This window comes from Solea solea, chromosome 10, assembly GCF_958295425.1.
Source record: "Solea solea chromosome 10, fSolSol10.1, whole genome shotgun sequence".
Classification (NCBI taxonomy): domain Eukaryota; kingdom Metazoa; phylum Chordata; class Actinopteri; order Pleuronectiformes; family Soleidae; genus Solea; species Solea solea.
Window position 1 is genome coordinate 7,527,597 of NC_081143.1, and position 22,291 is coordinate 7,549,887.

The 22,291-nt window shown below is 38.0% G+C and overlaps 1 protein-coding gene across 1 annotated transcript in view; it reads right to left on the reverse strand.

Moving 5' to 3' along the window:
• Positions 1-22,291, reverse strand: part of mad1l1 (mitotic arrest deficient 1 like 1) — a 52,310-nt gene continuing 30,019 nt past the window's right edge. The window contains exon 18 of the mRNA XM_058641486.1: positions 1-2,204. Coding sequence (XP_058497469.1) covers positions 2,055-2,204 — 150 coding nt within the window. The 3' untranslated portion in view covers positions 1-2,054. The remainder of the gene's footprint in view (positions 2,205-22,291) is intronic.

A 22,291-nucleotide genomic window follows, 5' to 3' on the forward strand; every position in this document is an offset into this window, starting at 1 on the left:
CTCCGTCCTATCACACAAAGATGTGCAACAACAAAGTGCTGAGAGAATCTGCAACTTTTTTTTTGTTGGCTCTGTCAACGGACAGATATGGTCTCACAGCACAATTAATATTCACTGAAGTGTAGTCAGTCTTATGACAGCCAGTCAAACAAATTCTTTATTTATTACCACTTTCATTTTAACTTCAAGACAAAACAAAACAAAAAAAAAGGATACAGCAAGGTCATGGGGAGGAAAATATGAAGCCAGTGTATCTCACACTACTGAGGAAAAACATTATGTACGTCACTAATGTATGTCATGCACCACAGATCTGAATCCCTCTAAACTATGACACCGGGGTGAGAGCTGTCAGGTGTGCAGTCCATGTGCTGCGTGGAGAAAAGATATGAGCTAAAAGATGAAAAAATAAAATAAAAAGGTAGAGTTTGTGACATGTACTGTACAGGAGAATATGTTTTCTCATGAGACATATGGCAGCACCAGCTGCAGCTCTTATATTGTTGCTATGATAAGTGGCTTTATTCTCAGTTCACTTCCTTTCGTTTCTCAGTTTTATTGGATTGCTCCCTTGCTTCCCTCTTCACCCCATGTTTATTTCTGCCATTTCTCTTTATTGCTGCCAAGACATTTCCCTCGACTTGTCTCATGCTTGTACTCGCACAAATATACACAGGCGCGGTCATTAACTAAATTCCAAAGAGGAATTATTCATAGTTTGTCACAATGAAATTCATATCCAAAGACAATCTGTGTCACAGATGCATCGTCTGTCAATTTCTAAGATTTTTAATGAATATTTGAACTGAAACATTAAAGCCTCCCTGGAGTTTTCCTGTCTCTACTTCCTGACACATCTACTACCATTCTTATGAAGCCAATGAGCGGCGGAGGCAAAAAAAAAATTGATGAATAAATATATACATATGCTATGATGAATATATCAGTGTTTAAAAAATCGAGTTAAAAAAAATTAGAGCTGGAATGAACAGTGGCAGAATGGTTTGAGATACACTTAACCTGCAGCTCGATTCCCAGCTGGGTGACCTTAACTGTCTTACTCCTTTCTCTCTCTGCCCTCATTTCCTAAATAGGAAATAACAATTTGTCAGCCCACATAACCTTATCCTACACTGACATTTTACTGTAAGATTAACATGTTTCCTTTTATTCACAGTAACTCTATCCCCTCACTTGAGTCACTGAGAAAACAAGAGAGTGATTTGTTGTTGTGTTGATCTCACTGTAAGGCAGCTGAAAGGCAGCACACGTCTCATTATTTCCATCTTGCTTTAAAGTGAGACATTAGAGACGAGCCAACAAATGACATGATTATAAACGTCCATGGCTCAGCCTTTTCCAACTCTCACACTGAACTTTGAAATTTGGTGATTATTTTTCTCAAACTTCCGAGCAGTAGAGTAGAGATGTGGTTTGGGGAATTAAAGCATGGCATTAATCTACTTTGCTTTTAAATGCTTCAAATTCTACCTTATTGCTTTTCTACAGGAAGAGAGACAAGTAAGACATTGTATCTATGGCATAAACTAAAACAGACATTTTAATGGAAAAATGACTTCACCTTGGTAAAGGCCATGCAAGACACAGCTACTGCAGATTCAGTAGACCACACAAATGTTTCTTTTACTTTACCCACTGTTTGTGTTCAAACTTTTTGGGGAAATGTCCAATTCCTTTCATAAACACGTGCTCCACATCTAAATGTCAGTGACTTTCTCTGTGTTTCACCTTAACCGCTTTGTCCTGTGAGGAGAAAACGCTATTTCTCTGAGATTCACCGATGAATTACAAGGGGCACGCAAAGTGAAACCAAATTGCTTTCCTTTTGAATGAAAGATGGCAGAATTTGATCAAAGAAGGTGCTCATCTTTCAAGACAAATCACTGACTACGCTAAAAAATATACACTTTGAAAATATTATAGGAAAGAAAGAAAAAAGAAAAAGCAAATGAGGGCAGATAAAAACCAAAAAATCTAAACTAATCCCAGTCTTAGATGTTGTAGCCCCATGTCTGAGACAGTGTCAGGTTACTTCAGATTGTGGTTTGCCTGCTGAAGAGGTCGAGGGTCACTGCAGAGAGGAACGCTGGGATGCTCTTCTGGTGATGCAGATGAAGGGCCACCATCTCACCCAGAGTTTTGGAGAACTCAGTTTCCATGAGCTGCATGCTTCCATTAGAGCCCTAACACACAGACACACAGACAACAATAAACAACACAAGTACATCAAAAAACAACATTCACCATCAAATAAGAGCTATAGATTTACTTTATCCATCTCCACAGAGAAACATTGCTTGATGGGAAAAAAATGAAGCTTAAATTTGTTAATGTCCTCTGTGCATAAATATATATATATATCTACACACACACATATACATATATATATGTGTATATATACACACATTCACAGCAGGGAGAAGGTGTCCAAATCTGTGTGGATTAATTAAAAGGAACATGGAAGCAGCTTGAGGCGATGGAGTGAAGGAGAAAGGGATGAGGGAAACGAGGGATAAAGTAATTAAATCGATGCAGGGAGGAAGAAGGTAGCAAGAGGAGCAGAGTCCCATGACATGCTGGGAAGACATTGAGACATCCAAGAAATGTCTTGTGCCAACGTGTGAAACAGTGGCCATTTTTATGATGAGGGGGTTTATATATAAGAGAGTAAAGGGAGAGTATTGAAATAATAAAAAAAATAAAGTCAAAGATTAAAAGTCATCGAAATCACTGGAAGATGTTGAAGTGTAAACATTATTTCCCATATGAACACTTCAGCTCCATCCCATTTAACCCCTTGCTCCTACCACTTAGCCGTGAAAGGGCATTTTTCAGTGGCACATTTCAAACAAATGGTTATGAAATCTTTTCCCAGATTAATCAAATACAAGGAACATCACCGTCATTAAGCACACACCGTTTAACATGTAGCTGTGTTCTCTGACACGTGTCTGCTGAGCTGCAAAAAGGAGCATAAAAATAAAAATAGAACATTGGACAATGGCTATTCATTTATTTTAATGAGAGAATTTAAATTGCATCTCAATGTAACATCTGCATCACGTCAATGAAGGGGTGTCTCATTTCATACGGCTGCATTTTAACCGGAGTAAAAGTTATAACCGAAGGTCCAACTCAGTTGAGGTTCAAAGAATATGATCCAGATCAGTGGTTCTCAAACTCAAGTAGCACCTGAGAAAATACTGAGCTCTTGAAGTAACACCATTTCAAAATACAGTGATAGTGAATATGCCGAGCACAGCCAGCTACAGACTTTTCACAGGAGGAAGATTTATTTCCAATAAGATAATTTGCTCTCTCATCATCCACCTCCATAACTCCAGACACTGGTATGGTGAAATTAGATTAAGATGGAGCAAGAGATAAGGTGACTCTAATCATTATTTCTTCATGTAGAAATGTTTTTGCATTTTTTTGCATTTGCACTGTGAAGCTCTGTTAGGCAATACTACCACTAACAAAACCTAACTATCATTTATAAAGTAAATAAATGGGTGTCAAGTATTTGGTATAAAAGCAAATTCTGTATATTTTAAGTGGACAGACAAAATCCCAGCACACTTGAAAATGAACCAGGTGAAATGATCGTCCTCTTCCTCATGCTATATCTGTTTATGTAGTATATTTGAAAATGAAATGTTCAAGCAAGAAGATGGTGTCCGTAAGGGCCTTAACTACTTTTGTCATACTAGTCAACAAAACAGGGAATTTTTGTGGTATTGTCTTTTTTTTAATAATACATTTAGTCTCTTCTGACGGGCTACAGCTCAGACGCTGGAGACAGGAAAGGAAATGACACACAACAAAGACCTCGCCATACTTTCATTGTAACTTTAAAGATAATGAAGTTAAAAAATCAGATGGTTCCTCTCTCATAATTCATAAAGTTTGAGTGCGAGTACTGTGACTTAACTGTTATTTTCTCTATGCAGCTCTTGGCACATATCAATAGCACTTGATGGACTAAATCTGACTGAGTCATAAGGATTCAGCCTCTGGGGCAATGGATACTTACACCAATAGGACTTAAGCGAACAAGTGGCAAACAAGACATGGTGAGTGCAGAGAACCATCTCATCTGACAGCTGCCTTGTACCATCAGTCACAGAAACACATGTGCCTGTATAACATTACTATACTATATGAGGACGTCACAAATCTACATGGATCTGATGATGTGGTGTTGATTTTCATTCAAAATCAATCCTTACCACAGGAGAATGAAGAGAAGTAGGGAGTGGGGAAGGGTGTAATCACACCATCTCTTCTGTGACAGAACTCTGATTTGCTTCATTCAGTGGCTTTCTTTCCCTGAGACTCCCTGGTGTTTTCTTCTCCTGTGCAGCCTGAAAGCTCTGCCATATCCTCAGGCTGCTGTGCTCTTCACATGCTCACACAAACATGTGTATGGCTCCAGAAGCTGCTCAGGCTCCGGGAACATGGAGGACATATATCACAGAAATGCAGGGAGCCCAGTTACCATGGAGATTGTATGTGTCGGAAACACCTTCTGCCAAAGTTGGTCGTCAGAGCAGACTGTATATGTGAGTGGGCATGTGTGTGTGTGTGTGTGAGAGAGACACAGCAGACAAGATAATAGTGGCTTATTGGAACTGACGACTCCCAGTCGGTAACATAAAATCCTCGTGATTTACAGGGACTGATGTCTTGCATGTATTAAAACGTAGCTGCAGCTTTTTTAAGTATTGTTAATTTACAGACTTAAGGGTACAGGCAGTGTGTAAAATTTAGCAATTAGCTATTTGTAGCCTTCAATTAACATCCAAACTGCTTAATTTGTCCATTGTGGGCTACTGTAAAAACATGGCGGTCCATAATGAATGCCTCCAAAATGAATTTAAGAGGCTGATGCTGGGGTAATGAAAAACATGTCGTGATCAGGTGATTGTACACTGTATAATAATTATAATTATTGCATCTTTAATTTCTGCCAAATTAAAATAATTTCACTTAAATGTTACACAATGGACGTTTAAGGCTTTTGCAGAATAGTTGTGTATTGTGTAAGTATTTTTCAAACCTGTATCCAGTCAATGAAACTTCAGCAATGTAATTTTGCAGAGCGAAATTATGGCATTTTAATGGATACACACCAACCAATCAAAATATTTAGTTGAAGATGTAAGCAAAGTCACAGAATATTACAAAAAATAATATAATAAAAATGAATAAAATAACTTGGACCTTGTCTAATTTTTAAAATGACCTCAAGTACATCCAGGATTTGAAGTGGAGTACAGTTTGTGCTGTGCTGAGATGTATTTTCTCATTCTTTTTATTATTTATTTTAGGCAAAATGACAATGTACCAACTTATCACCAGTAGGTGTTGACCTCACCTCATGTTTTTTGCCCTAGTCTGTATAAATGACTCTCTTAATTGTGTTGTGTTTAATGTGAAAAGTGCGGGTGTGTCAATATTGACCTCTGAGTAATTCACAGATTCGTGCAGAGGGCACATCCTAATCCTAATGAAGGCTCTCCTGCACAAAAGACCTTGAGCTGCATGCTAACAGGCAAGCGAACATAACATGACAATGCAGTGACACTATTATTGAAACAAGGACACTAGCATCTGTCATTCTGCACTTAGAGTGACATAGAGTTCAAGCTGATGAGAATGTCATCAGTATTACTCGTGGTGTCATACACTTAGGTCGTTTTCACACCTAATAGTCCACCAGACTCGGTACGATTGGGGACTCGGTTCAATTGGGGGTTGCGACATTCAGCCGGTCCGAGTTTGCTTTCACATGCTGCACTATAGTGAAACCATATCGTATTCTCCTGCTCGCCTGAGGCGGCGCTGCATCAAGAATTACTTAAGTAGAAGACATGGCAACAATGAACAAGAAAACTTATTCATCTGTTGGTTAATGCAGGACAACTTCTGTTTCCTCCACATCAGAGCAAAACATGGAGCTGCATCAAATTGGTCTTGTTTTTTTTATTTTGCTTTATGTGAACATACGACACACATATACGCTGCAACAATGGGCTTAGCCATTTCTCTAGGGGGGTATTCCATCAACGTAGCTAAGAATTGCCAGACTTAGGTGTAAGCTTGAAGCTTGACTAAGCTTCCCTTCCCAATCTAGCTCCAAGTCGTTCCATCAAGTGAAATCAGCTGGCTCCACTTGACGCTTAGTCAAGCCTCAACTGTTAAGCCTCAACTTGTGCACGCCCACAGGGAAAATAAAAAGCCCATTCTAGTCGAGCACGGAAACTGTGAAAAATGCCGAAAAGCAAGATCGTGCAGAGATGTTCTCGGCAGCGGAGCAAACCCTCCTCATGGAGGTATATGACGATTACAGCCACATAATCCGAAAGAAGGGCAATACCGCGGCAATCAATAAAGCGAGGGATGTGGTGTGGCAGAATATTGCCGACAGGTTGAACGAGTAAGTGACAAAGAAAAATGAAGAATTTCAGCATCATCATGTTATATAAATCCTCCATCAAAGTGACAAAATATATGTAGACAATAATCTACCAATTGATTTCTTGATGGTTTTTGTTTTAAACTAATGAATTATGTGGACCTATTAATGCAACCAAATCCCTAAAATTTAAAGGAAAAGACAGCCCTAATAAGTAACATTCATATGGACATCATTAAAATAGCATTATTGTTTCACTGCAATGTATGTGAAATTCTCCATATTTTATCGTTTGGCAGCCCTAGCAGTAATGTTAAAAAGAAATATTCATCACATTTATCAACTGAATGTTATGCAAATCGATGGGATAGCTTTAATTTATTTCCTGCATGGCCAATTGTATAGAATTGATATCATTTTCATTTAAACCTGTCATTTTTACATGCTGTATTTGTGCTACTTCTGTATTTTGTCCCAGATGCTATATGTTGAATTGTTGTATTTTCATTGTATTTTATGTAAAGCACTTTGAATCATGTTGTGCTAACATGTGCTATACAAAGTTGCCTTGTCTACATTTTTGATAATAATAGGCTACATTTAATCAAAGTATTTTACGTGACTCATCACATTTATCATACAATTGATGGTAGATTATTACATGAAGAAATGCAATGTTGGTTATCATTCTATAGGAAATAATCATGACAGATCTATTGATTGTAAAAAAGTTATTATTTATCTAGAATCATTTTAGCAAATCAAGCAATTCAATGGAGACGAGGACCCCTATTACAGTAAGTGAATGCAGGTGACAGCAAATCAATCATCTATCTCCTATCAATCGGAGGCCCTAACCCTTGTTACATCAAAAGAATGATGATCTCTTTAAATTTCCTTTTATTATATTTTTTTGCTAATTAGTTTAATTTTGTATCCATTTGTGTCTTATTTTTTATTATATTTTATTTTGGTGATAATGTTCTTTAATGTACTTATATATAATATATAATTATTAGTATAAATAATTTCTTTAATACATTTTATGTTTATCATATTATTTTATCATTCCATGAAAGTTGTGTGTGTCTCTGTTTCTGTCTATTGGACATTCTTTGATCATAGATGGTGCTAAGCTTTACTTTTAGCCTGCTACAGACCAGGTTTACCCGGCAGCATAAGTTACCAAGGTTACTTGGCTGGCATTCACATTAGCCAACTTGGTGGAACAGGGTTGAGGCTCAGATTGATGGAACGGAAACCTGAGCCAGAGTTATGGCTTAGCCATGGTTGAGGCTTAGCCAGAGTCATAGTTTCCATGGTTACTGAGTTGGGGCTAATCTCAGCCTCTTTGATGGAACCAAACTGTCACTCATATTAGCCAGACTTGGCCATTTAAGCTTGGCTTTGCCTTTAGCCTGCTTGATGGAATACCCCCCTGGCTATTGTTCTACACTAGTGTATGTTTTGGTTGTGTTTACCCACAATGCATTGTAGTCCGCTTTCAGCATTTGGTAAACCTGAAAAGAACCGAGATCTATGTTTTAGGTGATAGAGTTTGCTTCTATGGTGCGGATCAGAGTTTGGTTGCGCATTCACACCTAACCAAACAAACCAGACTAAACAAACAAACTAGGATTAGATTAAGAAGGGCTGGTGGGAATGCACCCTTAAACACTGTTCAAAGAACACAAGAACACAAGTCGGGATCATTTCTCATCCTCTACAAACTATGAATATATCAATATGGATATAGATGGCGGTCGGACATTTGATGGATATTGTCAGTAAGTGTAAAGTGGAAGACCAAATGGCAACACTGTCCTCCCTGCCCGCCATCAACATGGTCAATGAAGAAAAGGAAATTTATTATAGACATTTCAAATAAGCCTATTCTTCCCCACAAGGCTGTGAGGAAAAATACCCGACTAACCATTGACGGCATAACTGCTTAATTATATGGTGACACTTGAAGTACAAAAGCCTTCAGTAACATCCCACACATTGAAGCTTGTGATTCATCTTGTCATTTTCTTTATCCAAACCAAACACAGAGGGCCTTTACTTGTTTTTCATGACCAATTTGTTTTTATTAAAACATATAATTTCCTGTCTACAGTCGGCTGACATTTGCAGTAAAATACCACAGAATTGCACCTGAACGTCTGCACTCAGGAAAAAACAGTGTAACATTGCCAAAAACAAAGAGGCTATTTTGTTTTTATGTTTTAATTGGCTCTCGGATTATCTTTCAGAAATCATAAATGAATGTGCTGGTAGACTGGAGTTATTCAAAAGATTTGAACTGATAAAATATTAAACATTCCTGATTTCCATTAAGGCCTAACTGGAGGGAAAGAAGGCCAGGTTAAAATTGAAAGTTAATTTCCTTTCATTTAATATAAATCAGCAAAAAATGTAATCTATAACATGCATAACAATTATATAATATCACTCGAAAAAATGGCACTGCAAATTTGCTTTCGTCGATTTTTTTTATTATTGTGAACTGTGTCCCAACTAGAACCAAAACAATTAGTCGATTAATTAATTATTAATCGATTGCTAAATTAATCGCCAACTATTTTGATAATCGATTAATCGGTTTGACACTTTTTCATTATCAAAACAAGATTTCTGATTGTTTGAGCTTCTCAAATGTGAATATGTTCTTCATTTCTTTGCTCCATATAACAAAGAATAATAATGTTTTGTGAACATTGGAGAACATCCTCATTTCCAGATTTGACAAACACGGATCAACATTTTTTTTATAAATAATTAATATTTTTATATTCATCGATTAATCGAACAAAAACAATCGTTAGTTGCAGCACTAATCTCAAGAGTTACCTTGGTGTTGATTTTATGGAAACATAGGTTTTATCCATATACACTGTGAGAATAGGAACAAAAACCTTGAAAAAACATGATTTACGTTATTCTTCTGGTGTGTGTGGGAGGACAGGTTCAGGTTGGGGGCCTGGTTTGTCTTGGACACAAGCAAGGGGACTTCAAGGAAAAATGGTTGGGATCCACTGACTTATACTACTGTTATTATGAGGATTATGACTGTGGTTGCTTATCCATGAAGACAAGTCTCCAACGAAGTAGTTGAAGCTGGAGAGCAGTTTGGGTTGTGATTGGCTTGATAGCACACATTTGTTTAGGGAGGACACACATCTCTGGAGTGCAAATTAGGGGTCTGACTTAGAGATGTACCGAAACATTTTGGTTTTTCAACCGAAAGACTTTAAGCACCGAAACAACACGCCCGGAACAGGATGTTATGATGACGGACGTGATGACGCAAAACTGTTAAGAACACCAATAAAACTAGACGGTTTGTCTTAAAAAAAGAAAGAGAATAGGACTTGTTTGATAGGTGGAAGTAAATGCTTGTTAACAGGTTTCCTTACATGTAGTGTAGGGACTACCTCAAAAATACATTGACATTGTGGTCACAGGAGTTTTTTTTCTTTTCTTTAGCTTCAGCTTTATTCAAATACTGACCTTATCAATGGCTGTTCACATATTCTCAGAACGCTAAGAAGCATTTCAAACAATGTCTGACCTTTATTTATACAACAAGGTTCTGTTTACACTGAAAAACAACACGATTTACCATATTCAGCGGGCCGTGTAACACCAACTCCTCGGTAAACCCAACCTCATTCGTTGGAAGAAAACCTTTTTTTCCCCAAGATCAGACGGAAGAATCTAAAACGCAGACAAAATGTAAAAACAGACTCGACTGAGAAGAGTGCCATCTCTTTCATCCTCTCTTTTCATATGTCCATCCAATTAAAGGAAATCAATACTTCCTGCCTTGAGATGCAGGGCGGGGCTTTATAGTGACCTCATCCAACTTAAGCGTTACATGCACCCTGAATAACAATGATGATGCTCTCCTAATGCCGACTACATCAGAGTAAAAGTGCACACCCACACCCTCAGTCAGCGAGACAGAAACACTTGAAAGAAAAGGAAGTCTAAACAAAGGAGGCATCTGTTTTCTGGCTAATGCTTAGATAAGAGACAAACCTTCAATGTGTTTCGGGGCACAGTCCAATAAGCATTGCACCTTGAACAGTGGGTGGTCCCATCTAGCTCATAGGGGTGCATGAGATAACTCAGGCAGAACAATGGTACGTTGGCAAAAGCAAAATTGATGAAGTTTTGAAGTCACGACAAGACAGAAAGTCTGGTCAAATCTGGTCTGGTCAATCTGGAGTCTGAAAACAGTGATTTTCAAGGTCTATGGTAGGCAAATCTCTGATTAAGAACAACCAAAGCATTTCAACACAACAAACCTCATCAAACATGGGAAGATTAGGCGTATAAAGGAATGTGAGTTTTTGAAGCTGTGTAGTGCTGAGGCAGGGAGAAACGGGGACCATTTATCAACTTAGTCACCACTTAGCTGTTGGGTGACATTGCAATGACGTGAACCCTAGAGCAAGGATAACAAGAGTTCATGCTACACTAAACCAGGAGGAAATTATTGCGAAGCTGTACAGTATTGAACTGCATTCAAACAAAATATAAGACATCCAAGCTGCTACTCGTCGACCTAAAGTCCCTGTAAAGTGATAAAATATCACCTAATTTGTCACCCCACCCCCAGCAAATTTGACTTATTAAAAAAGTCACAAAATGGTTTTAAATTATGTTAAATTCAGCTTCATTCTCTGCTTTATTCATGCACACCAACACTCTACTCTCGGACCAGAGTCCAGGAACGTCGCAGTTCATCAGTGTTTGTACAGAATATTAATGTAAACACTCCGATAAGATGTACAGAAAATACATTTTCTCCATTTTGGTGGTAGCTTAACAACCTATTGCACATAAACAGAGCTGGTTTCGCAGCAGTCCTCCACCCTCTCGCTCTCCCTCTTCCTCTTTATCAGCGGCACCTGCTGCCTCACAGCAGGAGTCTGCTCCTCTTTCTGTTCTTCTTCCCCACTTCATTTCCTCATCATTTGAAGTTTTAGATAAAGTGTCAGAGCTTTTCTGTGTGTTGTTACATCCAGGTAAGACACATTTGCTGGACAAAAACATCTCAGCTAGCTAATAAAACAAAGACAGTAGGTGCAGAGACTCACAGTGAACGGGAGACCACAGATAAAGGCACTGAGAGTTTTTATATCGACACTGTTTGAGGAGAAGCGACGCTATCTTAGGCTGCTGTGCGACATGACGCCATATTTTAAGACACACCAAAAGAAATGGAAAGACTACTGGAGAGAAACTATTTTCAGTGTTAACGCCATAATTCTTATTTTCCAAGAGACAAGGAATGCTGAATTTGTATCTGAATACTGAATTTACAGGATCTTCTCACTATTTCGCTTTGCCATTATATATCACTTCTATTCTTGAGTTGAGCAAATGTATCATTCTGGAACCAATAAAGAATATCGGATTCAAAAATCCTAACACCACCTCACTGAAGACAGGTGTCAAACTTCCACATACAAAAAAGACAGACAACCTATTGAAATTCAGCTTCAAATGTATTTTCTACTAACTAAATCTTGTCAGTATTTCATCACTGTCCGAATAGATACGTCTTGCTGCTTTGCACAGGCACTGTTCTACCTGTAACAGAAGCCTTGGCCTGTAAGAGCATGCATGAATATGACACATAGCTCTATATTGAGGGGGTGACATGCAGCTCATAGATCAGTTGACCTCCGTCTAAGCTCTCCACAAACTAATGAAAAGCCTTTTCTCCTCTGCCTTGTTCTCCTCTACCTCTGCTATTCTGATTTCTATCCAATTCATCACAGTGCAGTGACAGAGAACAATTGGGAAATAGAGAAATAAATAATATTATTCACTTCTCATTTACATCTTCGCCTCCCTTTCAGATCGCACCTTTGCCCACCACTGCGTCCATCTATCCGTGGACATACTCAGTATTCACACATACACATATCACTGTCCCACCAGCAGTGGCAGCAGCAGCAGCATCAACAATAAACATTTCCACAAGATTGCATAGCTGCTGATTGGTGGGGGTGAAAAAGCAGAAGGGAAATTAATTGAATAATCAGAAATATGCAGATGAATAGCTTTCAATTTAAATGCAGATTTTGGCTTTTTTTTTTTATGCAGAGGGAGGAGGATGTCAGAGAAAGAATGACAGCAAGAGACAGAATGAGCCTCTCCAAAGAATAAATCAGCAGCTATTCTACTCTCATTTTTATTCTAATAGCCTTTTTGTTTACTGTTTTTAAAGTGTTGCTCGTGTCTCTAAGGAATAGGTTACTAATGACTACACACTAGGCATCTAACAAAAACTGTTTTGTAAATCATACAATTTACACCTTACTAAAAAAACTGATCAACCTGATATGCTCTGGCACAGATACATAAAACATTAATTAGTTACAGTTGTCAGAAGGAAACATCTTACTACTTGCAATGTGCCCTGATTTACATAATACTTAATAAAACCTACTATAGTGTTGTTAACATTTCTGTAAAGCAACAGGAAAAGTGTAATTTGCAAGATTAGGCATAAATTATAAGTTAATGTTTTAACTTAAAGTTCTGTCAGTAAATAAAATCTCACATCTATCTGTAATTTTGCTATTATGCTCGGCCCTAGTGGTCACCTTTGTCCGGTGACTGACAGGTCATCAAACAGCTGGTTAGAGTTGAGAGAAAGACTGAGTATCTCTGTGTAGCATGAAACACAGCTGAGACTCTTACAGAAGACGCACACCCACCAGGCTGAAAGGTTTGCTATTAAAATTCCAAACAATGTATTCCAGGTGAGGGAGAGAAGACTGATTTATATGCAGCATCAGTTTCAGCCAGAAACCACTGTGGATCCTTATATGCAGTATACATTTCTAATTGGATTCAAAACCAAACAAATTGTAAGGTTGAAAAAGATGAACAGGTGATTTTTTTTTCCCACATGGCAGCGATACCGTACGATAGATGGTCCACAATACCAATAATATCAAAATACAGCGTTCCTGTGATAATCAACAAGACAATCATACAAAACGCCCCAGAAAAGTGCAGGATTTCTCTGTTCATTCACAACACAGAGATTAAATGATAAAGTGGAATATGTCTATGTAGTGAACCTGAATGGGGCATCTCTTAACGTAGCTTTCTCTGCCATTATCCCGCTGTTATCTCCCTCTCCTTCAGCCAGGTAACTTCCGCCCCAATTTTGACCCAATCCTAATATTTACTATTACAGGTTGCTGCCAGGTGCTACTGGCATCCCTGTTATTATATAGTTGTTGTGTTCAGCAGAAACAAATATGATGTTTGGGCACTAGTAGCTCACGATGTAGCTGTTAGAGCAGCAGGTGCCACGTATAGTGAGGGTAAATTGTTCTTCAGTGGGCGCCCCCCTTTCACGCAACAATCTGCCCTGTCAAAAAAAAAGAGCTAAAAAATGCCAAAGAAAAATATATAAAGTTAAAAATGAATGAATATGCGTGTATGATGGCAGAAGATGTGAAAAAGCAGTCTTCAGCAAAAAGGAGTTGGCTGTTGGTTAGAGCACTTTACTGTTAGTGGAGGTACAGTATGTGCTGGTAGAGCACTTTCTTAGTTTATGCATTCATTTGTGAGTGCAACACAAACTTGTCCTAGATCGCAGGTGCACTAACCCTGCATCAGCATTGAGCTCAAAGGAAATTACCATTGTCGGGCTGAATGTATTAAAGCTCATCTACTCGTTTCTACCAGGTTAATAAAAGCAAATTTTGCTGAGGATACATAACCATGATACAGGTTAAGAGTATAATTAATCATATTTATTAAAAGAACAATTTGAACGAGCGCAATTAACAATAATATATAGCTACACATTTAATCATAACATACTAATGATATCTTAATGAGGTTGCTTTAATGGGAGGGTGCTAATGCAATTAAACCGTTTTTCAACTCATTTGAAAAAATGAATAAAATAATGTAAACCTCCACTTGGGCCACGTTATCTTTTTTATTCAATTATTAATTAAGTTGGATATCATGCTCCATTAAAAAAAGACGTTGACAACATACGACGGCATGTAACAACAATTTAATACTTGAAATTATAACCCTTAATCATTAATCTTGTCAAAATGTTTTATTAAAATGTTCCTTCACTCTTTCAACCTTTAATCATAGGTTTCCATAGCAACTATTGATTCCCATTAGAGGAAATTCAGAAATGTAAGGTATCACAACAAACTTGGGGGTAAGATTTGGCTCTCGAGCACTGCACTCTTTTCTAGTGCTGTTTGATTTTGCCGCATTTCTGCTGTGCAGGGAGAGGACGTTCACACTCATAGGCATATATAACCCTTCTCATTCATGTTGCAAGTCCACATATCGAATATAAAGTATATCTGATCAGATTCCTGTCTCCTCACAGTCCTGAGAAAATCTGATCTGAGTCACATCAGCCAAATAAATCAGATAGGAGGAACCTAAACAACAACCAAATGATGTCAACACAAACAATGTGTATTATATTTAGCCAGGAAGGTCGCATTTAGATACAAGATCTCTTATTCCAGGGAGTCTCGGTCAAGGTAGCAGACAAATAGCACAAAACAATTTCAGATATAAAACTCATCAGAACATAAAAGCTACAGGGAAGTTAAAGGAGACTAAAAAGAGAGACATAATAAAGTGTAGAAGTATTGAGGGCATACCAACAAGATCCTTAATCCGAACCTCTCAAAAAGGCTATGGAAAACAACATGTTTCTTTCATCACGGTCCATAAAATGCCTTTGAAGCTGTTTAAAGAAGGCAGTGTCTGTAGTGAAATTATGTTTTGCAGCTCATTCCATGTCCATTGTGCATAGGAGAAAGCAGTTTTACTGAATTAATGTGCAGTCTTTCAGATTATGTCCTGTTCATCCTAAAAACATTCATTTCAGTGGATGAACTACACTTGATTGTAGTAACCAGGGTTCTAGGTAGCGCATGGCGCAAAATTAGTGCAACAGTCCTCAATTTAGCGCGTCAGTGTTGTGCCGATTTCCTTGTTGTAACGCGTCACGTTCTTGGCTACTGTTCGATCTGATCATGCCAGCATCGAAGCGTAGAAATAACAACAAACGCACATCTAGCATCGTATTTCATACCACACGACAAGTGATAAAACTTACTGACATAAATGAGTCATCTATAAATCGATGATGTGAAGGCAGATTGCTCTGCATAATTCATTCATACAGCTCTCTTGAATTAGCAACCTATCAGCCAATCAGAAAATAGTATTTTTTTGTTGCCAGGTAAAGTCTGAAAATAGATTTCCACTGCAAATACTCGTTCCACGAAAACGTCCAGCTAAAATGCACGTCTACACACACACACACACACACACACACACACACACACACAGACAATGATCAATGTTGTTTAAAGGGACAATTTGGGGCCAAATGTCTCTGATCCATTTTTTGAAAAGGCAAAAATAGGTTTAGTGGAATTTATTCTTTATTATATTAACATATTATCTTCAAACTCTAACACCCTGATCTAAAACAACTGCCCCACCAGAAAGCTGATCACATTTAATTAATGTTGACATTTTAATCAATTCCAGAGATCAGTGCCAATATCCAGCCCTACTCGGCTGTGGCAAGTCTGTGGCCTTCTACTACTGAAATATCCATGATCTCAGGTGGACTTGTGTGTGGTTCTGATGTATCATGTTACCATGGAGACAACGGGCATATGTTCACAACATCAACCAGAACAGCTAGTGATGCAGACAGACGGACAGACGGACAGACACACACACACGCACACACCCTGAGGGTGAGGACACGGAACTGTCAGGAGAAATAAGAGACAACATGCTCACAAAAAGATTTCTCTCAGATGGCTTAAGTACACAAAGTCATATCCACTGCAAATGTTGTTAATTTATTCACTCTTGTATTCCCATCAGCCTCCGTGCTTGCTGTATATTAGCGCTTTGCCCATGTTTATCTTCATAGCCATCAGCAATATATCAGTGTTTTGTAAGCAAAGTGAAATTCAGTTCCATCCATGGCCTCATTTCTTCTTTTTGTCTCTTATTCACTGTATTGCTCTTAGCTCTAACTTGTTCACAAAAACAAGAGGCTCCTTGATACACATATACTTTAGATCGCTGAAAACAAACGGAGGAATGCAAGAACTAATGGATCTTAATGTCATCAATGCAAGATTATAATGAGAGATAAAGACAACAATCATCAACAAACTTACAAGCAATAATTCAGCAATATCTGCATTTCTTTTTTTCCAGTTGCATTGCTCGTTTGTCTACATGTAGATACAAATGGTATGAACAGATATAGAAAATATCTTGCCAAAATGAAGTTGGCACAGTATGAATGAATGAAGCCTGGTAATCTAAACGTGGTGAATAAAATAATAAAATGCTACCGCTTTAGACCCCCAGCCAACCTACCTCAAGCCTATATTATGTAAATGATTAGGCAGCTCATTGTCTAACACAAGTTTAAAAAGGTGTTTATGTTTCTGTGCATGTTCATTGTGTAATTATTAGTATTTGGTTTTGGAAAAGATGGTTTATGTACTTTTACACACGGGTGCTTTTCAACAAATTTAGCCCCATGTCTTTTAACACACCTGCTGCCCTTTAAAGCATCACTTCTGGTCTAGTACGTCTTTCATACACACACACACACACACACACACACACAGTCTGCGTGCATGTCTCTCTCTCTCCCCTGTGTTTCCCCTTCCCTTGTCTGTCCACTCGCTGTCCAGTCCAGTTTCCCACACCGCATAATCATAAAATAAAGAAATAAGAATACAAAATATTAATAATAACAGGCAGAGTATCACAGACTCGTCCTGTGCACAGCAAATCTGTCTGGCACCACAAGGCATGCAGTCAACCGTATTACATGTCTTAGGTACTGGGCAGGACAGGTTAAAAAAGAAATCCTTTGTACTGAATGATTCATTCACAGCAGAAACCTTGGATTTTCTAATTCAAACAAAGATTTGGCAGAGGACTATAGATAAAAGCCCTGTAACGGTACTGTACTTTGTCCTCAAGCTTAAGTGGAGGACTCACTGTGGCCTTCAAGCAAAACATCCAGACGAGTTGATTTAATCTTATTGTTGTGTTTTCTTGGATTTCATGACATCTACATGCACATGGTTTTTAAAAAGAGAGAGGTATGGAGATCCAATGTCAAATTGGTACTGCTGTGAAAACAGTTCCCTCGTGATAACGAAGCTGCTGACATTGTGTATTGTATCATGTCTATAATGAATGTGAGTTAGCTTAGCATGTTTGAGTGCTCCAGCAAGACCGTTTCTCTTGCTGCCAACAGAACTACAGCGTCCAACACTGATAGAAACCCGACAAGGTGACACTCACTTGTTATAGATAAATCTGTTGTCATTACTTTGAAGGGCTTTTATGTGTCAGACAAGCAGCAGCCAAAGAAGACAGTCCAAATGAGGAAAACTCACTGGGGGATGAAAAGCTGATTTAACAGTGATACAGAAATATCAGAACTATATCAGTACTGTATCAGTACAGGTATTGATGAAATCCTGTCCCTATCCATCCCTGGTTTGTAACATTTTTATTCTCATTTTCATTATGTATCATTTCCATTCAAACGCTGGACCCTGTTTTTGGTTTTTTTCACATTAATATTGACGACCTAAATACTGACCGCATTCGATATTAAGTACTATCTGCACAACAGCTTTACAACTTGTCCATTAGCTTTTTCTCCGTGCGCTCGTATTTTAAATCCCCTTGCTGCTAAAATGTTCTCTGCAGCTTTTCACCCAAGGATAATGTTGTCTTCTCATGCGCACATGTAGATAATATAGTTCAGCCCTCACACTCCTCCTCAGTTCTGAATGAGGTGGCCTCCTATTAAAATGCAATATACCCCCTCGGTTAACTCATCCCACGAGTTAAATGAATTTATTTGTTGTTTCCCGTGTAAATGTCAGAGGGCAAAATGAGTGCGGAAATCCACTGAACTTCATGCTCAGTGGCTTTATTACGAAGACCTTTTAATTTAGCTAAACAGCATGATTAGCTATACAGGGGGTTCTTTTTGTTGCTGATATTATTCATGGAGCAAATACAACCACAAATTGCTGTTTGACAATCTTAATAACCTTGTTACTTCAGCACTTTTTGTGAGAGAACTACATTATTTTCACTTTATTCACATTTGAATAAGATCAGAAATAATGGTGATTACAGTAACCCCTCTTCTACTGCACTCTACTCATCCAAACTGGGGATGGTGGGCAGCATGGAATCCTCCCCCAGTCGTGTTGATATTTTACCTAAATATGTGTTATAATATTCAAATCTATTGGACCATGCCTGGTATACCCTTTTTTCCCCCATACATGCAGTTGTTGCTTTTCTTCAAAACTTGATTCCTATCTTCCAAATAGCCACAGTCCCATATCCAAGCTGTGTTTTATTTAACAAACAAAAAGTGTTTTCCAGTCTCTTTACTGCACACAGTTATGAATCCCAATCTGTTTTCCATTGAAAACACTCCAACCAACCTGCTCTTCTCACGGTCTCCAATGAAACAAATACAGCATCACAAGATTATAATTGTCTCTGGAATGCCTTGAAAAGACCCTTTACCTTTTTGTGTTGCTGGGTACCTATAGGTGGACAGTATTGCTCTTTTAAGTGGTGTATCTCAAGGATCCACTTTGGGTCCTGTACTTCTTTTTTTAAATGTGCTTATAGAGGTATCTTATTGCTTTAATGATGGCATTAGTCATGTCTCCCAATAAACTACAAAGCATATGTTTGGCTGCATTAAAAAAAAGCATGTCTAATAACTATCATACCTGAACCTTCTATATCAAAGGTGTCAAACTGGTGCGCGCGTGCCCCCAAATCGATGACATGCGGCCCATCACAACTGCTACACTGCTTATATCCCTTGTATAGCCTTTCATGTTCAGAGACCCAAGTATATCTGCCATCTTCATGGCCTATTACCATATTGACATGGTAGATAGATTCAGTGTGGAATACTATGCCATGACACATAAGCAGTTTCTAAAGAAGCTGCTAAACAAAGACCCATTTGTTTAATGCCCCTTGTTTAAAATGTCTTCTCGAGTCCCATGTTTAAATGCATCTTTTTCCTTAGTTAGTATTGATTTAATGTTTTTATTTGAACATTCTTTTCTTTAATTGAAGCTACTGCATCTGGTGCTTCTACAAGCATGTGTGGTAGGTGTATCAACATAAGGAGAGCCATAAAATAGAAGTAAAATGTTAGGACAGCCATGATTAGAAAAAGAAAGGTTCTCCAATTGTCCTCGTCTTTAAAATCAACTGTATTGATATTTTTATACCCCATGGAGAGCTGTCAATAGTGCTGTTGTAAAAAATAAACGTGCGCTAACTCCCATTCCCATTAAACTGAGCTCTCATCCCACTTTGCAACAAAATCAATTTAAAAATGGCTTAACAAGAAAATGTAACTCCTTAAAGAGCGCTTATTATTTTAAATAGGTGCCAATCTGCCTGCTTAAAATAACACTTAGACTTGAATGACCAACTCTGACTGATCTGGAAAAGAGAGGTAGAGAAAAAAGGCCAATCACCAAGAAAGAAACACGAGGAAGCTTTCAGGCCACTGACTCAGCTGGGCTTCAAGTTCTTAGTATTTTAAATGTATCTGTAAGAGACATATGACTGAACCATTCAAGCAGCGATGGCTTACAGTCTGTCTTACCACACACAAGCTCGCGGGCAAACACACATTTGTGTTGTGTTAATCATTCCCAAGTGGTAGATAAAAGAGAGACAGGTCATTTTGACTCAGCACTGTTCATAAACTGTACTTTAATAACTGCCCTCCTCTCACCTTTAATCTCATACTCACACATAGAAATAAATATTCTTTTTCTTTTTAAACACCAGATTTCATTGCTTCTTTAAACCACTGGCATTTTTGTTATTCATGTTCTACTCGGTTTGTGCGTCATACGCCCTCCACGCTATTTTTCTATACATTCTTTAGTTTCACTCTATCTCACTTTGATGACAAGCTTAAGTCTCAAGAAAGGATGGGAAAAATGAGAACAAGCAAAAGGAAGGAAAGAAAAAGAGAAAAGCGAGTCAATCAGTAACATCCAGAACCTATGAGCGACTGCTGAGGAGAGTGCAGCTCTGTGCCTCTGTGCTTGTTTATTTGTTAATGAGCTAATCAATAGTAGAGGTGTGTAAGCCCAGCAGAGGATCTGTTTCACAAGATTATGTAAAGACACATACAACCTGTCAAACTTGTTTGTCTATAAAAAATCTTGTTTTTAACTGATCCGATTCGACTAAAAGCTGCTTTACGAAGGTTTCTCTCATATGGATTTTAATCACAAAACCATCATCGAGTTCTCAAGGCAAGTAGGATGTTTTTTTAAGAATCTTTAAATTGGGTTATGTTAATAATGTAAAATGCAAAATGCCCCTCCCTATACTTGAAACTTCAAGAAGAAAAATGTTCATATAACTTGCTCATACAGCTAAGGTGTTTATCTTGCTGATTATCATCAGTGATTAGGTATTTATGAGCCTCTGCTAATCAGCCCTCTCACCTAGGGGCGGGCTAAAAATAAACATGACACACATGCCTAGCATAGACTAATGCACATTTACATTTCCGTGGTCAAAATAATTCTAACCTCACAGACATTTCTTCGTAACCTTACATTTATCCATCAGTAAGTGCCACAAACACATTTTCTCTACATACACCAGCTACGGCTTAGCAGATGTGGCACTGCACTGGTTCTTGAATGCAACACTATAGAAAGAATGAAACACAGTCAACGTTGATGCTGACTGCATTTCATCTCCCCCAATTTCAAGATTGTCTGATAATAAAAAAAACACAGCTGAGCTTCTGACTCGTTTGTGTAACACCGATCAAAAATAATGGCGTGATCGTGCCAACATAATGAGACTGCTTTTGACTTTGAAGTGTAAAAATGTATCTGGAGATAGGTTGCGATAAATATAGGTGACGCACGACTAAAACATGAAAAAACATAATGCAAAAACTGCCATTTTTGTGTGATAGGATTTCAGATTGTTTTTGTTATAACGGTTTGGGTCAATATTGCTGTGATATAAACATGATGGGGCATTAGACAAAATATTAACCTTTATAATGTTATGCACAGATTTTAAAAATATGTGCTGTGTAATATATATTATAATTATTCTTTAAACTGGCATAGAATATAGAACAAAAAAAAATAGATTGATTAAACTGCAGCCTTTACAATTTTCTAACTGCGTTGTTTCACATCGCAATAACAATTAAGTGTTCAGCCCGAATGCAAAGTAACACTTTGACCTTGCCCTTGCAAAACACAATCTTTTTGTGAGATGGTGAAAAAAGGGGGAAAAAAAGTTGTATTCGTATGTTGTATTAACTAGAAATTACAGATTCTGGATTGGGATTTCATGTAGGGAGTACCCGGACTAAGACTAGCTCGATTTTAGTCGGACTAATGTGTTTACACGACATTGGGACAACTGAATTATCGTCTTAGTCCGACGAAAAGCGGACTTGTTTAAACATGTATGTAAATGCACCGACTGTTGACACTCACATATCTCACACATACATAGCAAACAATTTTATTTGAAACATTAAAATTACTCACATTTAATCAATTCAAAGTTAAATGTGAATGGAGGATAAAGTCAACATGCGAATGTGAGTGCAACATAATGAACCCAATTGGAGTGAGAGAGAGGGAATATGACAGCTGCAAGTTAAACAGCTTAGACCACGGAATAGGGATTTATGTGCCTCTGCAAAAGACG